Source organism: Mesoplodon bidens (genome assembly GCF_964165515.1).
Source record: "Mesoplodon bidens genome assembly, chromosome: 6".
NCBI lineage: Eukaryota > Metazoa > Chordata > Mammalia > Artiodactyla > Ziphiidae > Mesoplodon > Mesoplodon bidens.
The window spans coordinates 46,622,836-46,630,668 of record NC_138162.1 but is presented as its reverse complement, the minus strand read 5'-3'; the positions used below and the strand labels follow the sequence as shown (position 1 = coordinate 46,630,668).

At 41.3% G+C, this 7,833-nt stretch overlaps 1 protein-coding gene across 1 annotated transcript; it reads left to right on the top strand.

Annotated features, from left to right (window-relative positions):
* Positions 1 to 492: 492 nt before the first annotated feature.
* TMEM215 (transmembrane protein 215) lies at positions 493 to 1,651 on the top strand (the record flags this gene model as incomplete). The annotated part of the gene is made up of 1 exon (XM_081237726.1): positions 493 to 1,651. Exon 1 carries the CDS (start codon positions 944 to 946, stop codon positions 1,649 to 1,651), a length of 708 nt encoding a protein of 235 aa, XP_081093852.1. The 5' UTR covers positions 493 to 943.
* Positions 1,652 to 7,833: the final 6,182 nt, after the last annotated feature.

Sequence of the window (7,833 nt, the reverse complement as noted above, 5' to 3'; positions counted from 1 at the left end):
GGACATCTCCAGCTGGCACCTCTGGGCCTCGGACCGCGGACTCGGAGCCCAGGCTGTCCCGTGGGCAAACCGGCCCGAGTTCCAGTCTCCGGCACGCGGCAGCCTCGCACCCTGGACCCTCCCAGGCACGGAGCATGTCCAGCCGCCTTACTCAGCCCTCACGGGCAGCGGCGGGACGAACTCTGGCTGCTCCAAGCACCCCGACTGGACCCTGGGCAGCCTCTTCTGTCCGGCTGGCCTCTCCCCTGGGTTTAGCCCCCTCGCGCCCCCGCGCGTCCTTCTTTGTTTCTGAGCTTGCTCTGAAAGTGATGTAACGAGGCCAGACTCGCGCGCCGCTTCCCCTCTTTCCCAGACTAAGTCCTTCCTCCCTCCAGCACCCGGCGCTCTGCGCGCAGAGCTGGGTGCTGGCCTGAGCCGCCGCTCAGCTCCCAAAGCCCTGGAGACCGACGGGCACTGCTGGGAAAGACAAGCTCCTACGTCCCACCTCCTGGATGCAGAGTCAGTTGGAAAACCAGGCTTTCCTTCCAGAAACAAGGGAGAGAGCCGAGGAAACAGCTGCTGTGGAGGTTCCTAAGGAGACTCAAACTGGTGTTTTTCCCCGCTCCCGGGAGACGGCAGGAAACCTCAGGTACCGCGGTGACCCCAGTCTGCGGATGACTATATGAGAGAGAGGCAGGGGTTGCAATAGTAAGAAGGAGATAGATAAACAGAGAAAGAGAGAGAGCAACAGAAATAGAGGGAGAAACAGACAGAGACCAAGAATGACAGACAGTAGAGTGTCAGACACAAAGGGTAAGAGAGATAGTTGGTGGTTGGGAAATGGACTTGGGTGCTTTTTTGTTTTGTTTTGTTTTGTTTTTAACCCAGTGCGTTTTCCTCTGACAGTAGGGAGGAACATTGCTCCCTGGCTAGCAGGCAGTCCGCAACCTGGATGGAGTGAAAGATGCGGCCTGATGACATTAACCCGAGGACTGGGCTGGTTGTGGCCCTGGTGAGTGTCTTCCTGGTCTTTGGCTTCATGTTCACTGTCTCTGGGATGAAAGGAGAGACTCTGGGAAACATCCCCCTCCTGGCCATAGGGCCAGCCATCTGCCTCCCAGGCATTGCAGCCATTGCCCTGGCCAGGAAAACTGAGGGATGCACCAAGTGGCCCGAGAATGAGCTGCTATGGGTCCGCAAGTTGCCCTGCTTCCGGAAACCCAAGGACAAGGAGGTGGTGGAACTGCTGAGGACCCCTTCAGACCTGGAGTCGGGCAAGGGGAGCTCCGATGAGCTGGCAAAGAAGGTGGGCCTCAGGGGGAAGCCCCCCCTCCAAGGGCAGGGCGAGGTCCCTATGGCCAGCTCCATCACCACCCCCACACCCGCGGAGGAAGGAGAATGCCAGAGCCGGGTCCAGAGCGGGCATCAGGAGAAGCCATCCAGATACCTGGATGGCTACTGTCCCTCAGGCAGTCCCCTCATCTACAGTGCGCTGGATGCCAAGTGCTCAGCCTGGGACAGGTCTGAGTGCCCTGAGCCTGAGGACAGCATCTTCTTTGTGCCCCAGGACAGTATCATCGTTTGCTCCTACAAGCTGAACAGCCCCTATGAGAGATACTGTTGTTACATCAATCAAAGCCAAGGCATATGGGACCATGAGACGATAGTCTAAGCTTTGCATACAAGGGTCGCTGTGCTGAAAGCAATATGACCATACTCAGCTCTCAATGGAAGGAAACTGCCCTGCTCCAACAACCTTCACACTGTTAGAAACTGACCTGGTATGTGATGGGTGTGCAAGCCTCCGGTGCCTGAGAGCCATGTAAATAGGCATGCTGGGGACACATTTTAGGGAAGGATGATGAAGGTTAAGGACAATTGAAGAGGCAGTGGGTAGGAAAGGAAACAGTTCCAATTGCTTTTAAACAATTTAAACCATGTTGGATGTTTTTTAAAATAACCCAGAAAGTGCTACCGAGTACCTGCTGAAAGCAAGATAAATCTAGAGTGGGCTGCAGATACCAGGCATGAAATGATACGTGGACTATTCATAGGGAAACTGAGCTGCTTTCAGTCTAAAGAAACTGAATGAAAAAACAATTCAGTGCTTCATTGTATGAAATGATTTTCGTCTGGTGAAGCTTTTCACACTTAGTATTTGCTGAAAGAAAAAAAATTAAGATAGAATAGCTACAAACCTCCTAAGGTGCAATGGCTACTGGAGAAAGGGAGTTAAAGACAGTTGAATTATGTAATTGAGTTTTATGGTATTATCTTCAGACAAGACCAGGGATTTTAAGTAAAGCAAAATAAGTGTGACCAGTTGTGTGAAAAACTAACATTTTTAGATGGTTATGTTACTTCTGAAACTCTTCATTTAATTTGACTTACTGGGTCTTTATCTGAAGTGTTTTTTAGCATTTATTATCATTCATGTATAATTTCCTCATCAGGTGCAATATGACTTGATGTAATATTTTCATAGATTAGAATTTGTTTTCATCAAGTCAAAATGGATTTTACATATATATATAAGTGTCTTTAACGTTTCTGGGAGATGTTATTACTATTCCTATATGCCTTTTAAAATTTGAAGACTGTGATGTCAATACAATTAGTCTTGAACTTTATGCAGAGTTTACATGAAATGCAATGGTTAAATTTCTGAAAATGTCATTATTTGTACACTTGTTCAACACTCCCAAAGACTGTAAATGCCAATGAAACAAGAGTTAATCCACTAGATTTAACTAAAGCCCAGTTTTTATTATGTTCACCTGATCAGTGAACATTACATGACAAAGGTCTGTTTTATTTAATTTTTTGCTGCTGAGAAAAAAAAATCACAATGGGATCCTAAAATGTATTTCCTATGTCATTTGCTCACTAGCAATCAACCAAAATACCATTTGATCCCTGTTGAAGAGAAAAATTAAATTATATATGGAAATGGTGGTATATTTCATTTTGAAGATCAGGATAACTTTGCATCCTTCAAAGAATGATTTATTTTTAATGATTGCATAGTTTCAGCCACTTTCTCCCAAAAGGGGAATTGAGCACAAAAATTTTGGGCATACCTCTTTTGCGTGTTTCAGATCCAACTCTTCAATTCCCTAAGTGTGGCATTTATTCTGTCTTAAGAATTGTGCCCTTAAAAATCACAATTTTCTAATCAAATTCAACATCAAAACTGTAATTTATTTTAGTATGACTTAAGTGTTGGAAAATGAGATGTGTGATCCTGAGCAAATTTTACCTTCTTGCACCTCAGTCCCTGAAATGGGAAAAGTGGGACTGACTGACACCAGATTATTTCTATCATTCATTCCCAGTTTGAATATTCTATGGCATTATGTCAAAGGCACTTTATGTTTTGCCAGGAAATGAATTACAGCAAAATGCATGCCAATGTTATGCAATTCATAATAACAATTATGCAACATGGATTGAATTCTTGTTGATATTCAAAAGAATTTTGTAGATGTATGAAAGCGGATTTGTTTTATTACCAAATATTATTTATTCAACAAAATATACTTCTGGGAATAAAATGAAGATGTTAAGGGCGAAATATTTTTAAGAAGAAAATTTTCAATATTGGTATACCCCAAATAATCAAATACATACCCTTGCACTAAATGTAATTTACTTTGGATTTGGAATGGAGGGAAAATAGTTTCCTAAAATCACAATACCTCTTAATAATTTTACTGCATTTTGAAAGATGGAAATCATGTTTCTATGAAGGTAAAAATTATTGGATAACTCTCAGGAATAAAAATCTTCTCTAATTTGTCACTTGTGGACATCTTTAGAGGTGAGGAGATAGCAAGACATCAGAGAGAGATGTTCATGCAGACTCAGCAAATTCTACACAGGGTCTGAAAAGAGATGGTTGTAGTGTCAGGTATGGTTTGGGGTTTGGAAAAGTTACTTTCTGATTTCTTCAGTTCAAACTCCTTGATACCATACACACACACACTCCAATTTCCAAATCCAAAGTCAACTACTAGTTTAGAGAGATAAGGTATTTTATCACATTTTCAAGTCCTATTTCAGAAGAAACTTTAAGTTTCTTCTTCCATCTACCTACTTAAGATCCTTAAAGTATCTAAGTATGCATTTGAGGGAATTTTCTGCAGTGCTAACATAATGGTGTGCAAGTGCTGAGCTGGAAGGCTTAACTTTGACTGGAAAAAATAAACTGTGATTGTGTGTGTGAATTTTTCTTAACATCTTATATTAAGCCACCCCCACCTAACACGAAGCAAGGTAGCCTAGTGCCCCACATCAACACTTGTTAAGTGCTATTCAGGGTAAAACTGTCATTCTTTTGAACAGAGGTGGAAGAGAGGAGAAAGGGGTCTGAGCTCTTCAGAGGAAAGCAGAGCAAGCAGTTCATTCCAATCAACAGTGTAAGCAAATGGTTAACATGAACAGAACCGACATGAGTATTGTTCCTGGTATCCTTTAAGAGCATTCAGACAGATATAAATTTAACTCAGTATTGGTTATTTTTTATTTTCTGTTAATCCAATTAGTCATTTCAACTTGATTTTAAATAGGCATTTTATTTTTGAAGTCTTCTCTACTGAATTTCTCTTGCTCTATATTCCTATTTATATTGCACACGGTATTCTTTTTCCAAACTGTTTCTTGATTCCAAAGTGTGAATGTAGCCAAGATAGCTAAGCTGGAGCTTATTTAAACAACTGTTTCAAAATTTAGTTTCCACTGCAATCATGGCAAACAAAATCCAGATACAGTCAAGTTCAGGCTCTCTTCCAAGCTCTACTAACCAGCTCCTTTGACAATGTTTTCAATAGTTTGGATCTTAATAGCCATGGGGCTGGCAAATGTAGAGAAGGAAGATCCATTCTTTGAAATATTTTTCCCTTGTGTTATCTCCAACCTCTACTTATTTATTAGTATCTCCTTCCTGTATCTACAGCATCATTTATTTGGTGAATTTGCTGCTTTACTAGTATTTTATAACATTAAAGAAAATGTTTTTGAAAATACACAGTCCCACTATCCTAACAGAACTACTATATTTCCATTTTAGTATTGATATATCTTCCAGGCCTCCCCCACCTTACATATTATAAACGTGCTTTTTTTCTTTTCTCTTTTAATTATATCCTAAATATGTTTTCATGTTTCTATGCAGTGTTCCTAATTATCACTTAACAATTGTGTAATATGCCATTTTAGTGAAGTACCATAATTTATCATGCTGTTCCTTACTGCTAGCCAAATATCGAGTGTTATAGATGGTTTCATTGTTTTTTTCTTTTTTCTATTGTTGGTAACACAGCTACACTATTTGTCATTTGCCCATAGAGGTGAAAATGTACTTTTGAAAAGCTGTCTCCTTATAGATGAGAGTGAGGAGGCAGAAATGTGTAAATGGATCAAATGCTCAAATTGCTGTTTTTTTCTTCACTCAGATAGATGCAAGACATAGGCTAAGAAACAAAATGATGCTTCTTCAAAAGGTCCCACATCAGGACCAAAGCCAGTGTTTTTAAGAGTGAGATGAGACAGAGCCAGTATTTTTAAGAGTAAGATGAGACATTTCCCCAGTTAAGATACTACTCGTTTGTAACTCAAAATCAGATTACAGTGGTGTCAATCTTCAAGAGCATAATGTTGAATAAGCAAAATGAAAAACAGATGTAGATGTAGACAATAATAATTACTTTGTAATATTTCAAAAGCATTTTCTTAAAGTATCTCATCATATATTTTATAATATATTTAATAGGTATGTATATTGTTACCTATTAGTGACTTTCAAATGAACTGAATTTCAGGAATTCAATAGACTCTATCCATGAGTTTTCTATGTTTCAGTTCCTCACTGGAAAAATTAAACTGAAGTTGGAGATGTGGATAAATGCTTGGTTCATCCAAATATCTCAATAAAGGATTGAATTCCATTTAGCCTCTTGTCCAGATAACATAAAATCATGTAAACATCACTGAGCTAGAGATCATGTCTTTGATTTCTTACTGCCTGCAGGGTCCCTCACTGCATGGACACCCCACAACAAAAGAAGTTTATGCATGATGCTGTCCAAATACACAAATAGCTGGGCACTGATATTAGATCTCCATGGTCTTTGGCACGTTATTCTTGGGCCTGACCCTTGTCAGAGATCCTTTATTTTTCCCTTTATTCCTCCTCCTGACCCCATGATAGAGCCTGCAGTCTTGATATCCTCGATGACAGAACGAGGTTTAGTGTGCTTTATCCAAAATAAGGTACAGAGTTACAGAAGGACATAAATCTATTAAAACATCTCTTGTGCTGCTCTTTGACAAATCTATCCTTAGAAAGTTAAATATAACAAATATTATGCAATTAATCACTTTCTTATTTTTCATGGTAATGAACTATTGAATGTGAGACAACTCTAGTCTGAGACAAGACCACATCTGTTTAGAAGAATTAGGCTTTTGAAAATTACCTGCCTGTAATTCAACATGAAAAGTATGGACAACTACTTCATTGTAAGTGATTAGACCAACTCACAAAGGCCCACCTGGCCCTGTGCTCTTCCATCCTAACCTCCCACCCTCCACGGCAGATCTCTTTGGCTGTTCCCTGACTCTGCCCTGTGGCTGACCACCCTGAACCTTCGCCCCAACAATCTTCTCTGCCTCAGATGCCCACCCTGTCTTGGCCTCTCTGCTGCTTAATGCCCTAACATCCTTCAAGGGGCAGCTGCCACATCTTCCACAATCGTTTAGATTTTCCCACTCAGAACTAACACTTCTATTATTCTCTGGTCTGACAACATCTCCACCATTTATCATTGTGCATATTATTTGAGTATGTGTTTGTCTCTCCAACTACAGTGTAAGCTTTTTGAGGGCAGGAGCCACATTTTATTCATCTTTCCACTCCACTCCCCCCACCCCAGGGCACATACACACTCTGCCTTGCTCAGTGAAAACTCTCAATTGCAACATTTGGGTCACTCTCAAAGCCTACGTCCCCTTTCTAGCAGGAAAAAGAAACAACTCTACCTTGTTGATTTGAATTAAATCAAATTGAATATAGTCAGCAACAATGTGGGTTAAAATAAGCTTCTGTGGGTTGGGACCCTAACTTTTATTTAGCATATTGTTTCTCTGGGGAAACCACACCTTACATAACAAGGAGAAGAAAGAGATAAACCTTTCCGGAACAACTTCTCCTCCGTCCATGGCTGACCTGACTCTTCACTGCCTGACTTCTTCTCTGAGTCATGGGCCGTACTGCACATGTGACAAGAACTGGTGGTCCCAAGAGCACTTGACAACTGAACTTTTGAATTCCTGACCAGAAAGAAGGTGAATCAATGTACTTGGGGTAATCCTGTAAGTAGGTCAACAAAAAATAATTCCAGCTTTGACTATTGTCTCGCTATTATGCTTCCATCCAATAATTCTTAACAGGACCTTCAAGGCCACCTGGGCATTCTCTTGGTCAGTCTCAAGGTGCCAAGTTGAGGACCCTCACCCTCACCTCTTCTGAAGCTTCCATTCTTTGTAAAGGCTGTGAGATGCTCAGAGACTGTGGTTGGTGGTTTAGAGAAGCCCTGGCTTATTCTGGAGCAAGATGATGGCATTGTTCAGCAGTTCCCCTGAGCAGTATTTGAGGCCAGTCTTAATAACTTCTGACCCACACAATTTGTCCTGTGAATTTCCCAAATTATCTGACTGGCTAAAAGTGGGATTTAATTTGAGATACTCTTTTTCTTGACCGCGTGAACATCAGGTCTCCTTTAACAATGGCAAGAAGGACCTCCTTTGAATATGAGTGGGGAAGGGGGCAGCAAAGGGAGAGCATGGCTATGGAAT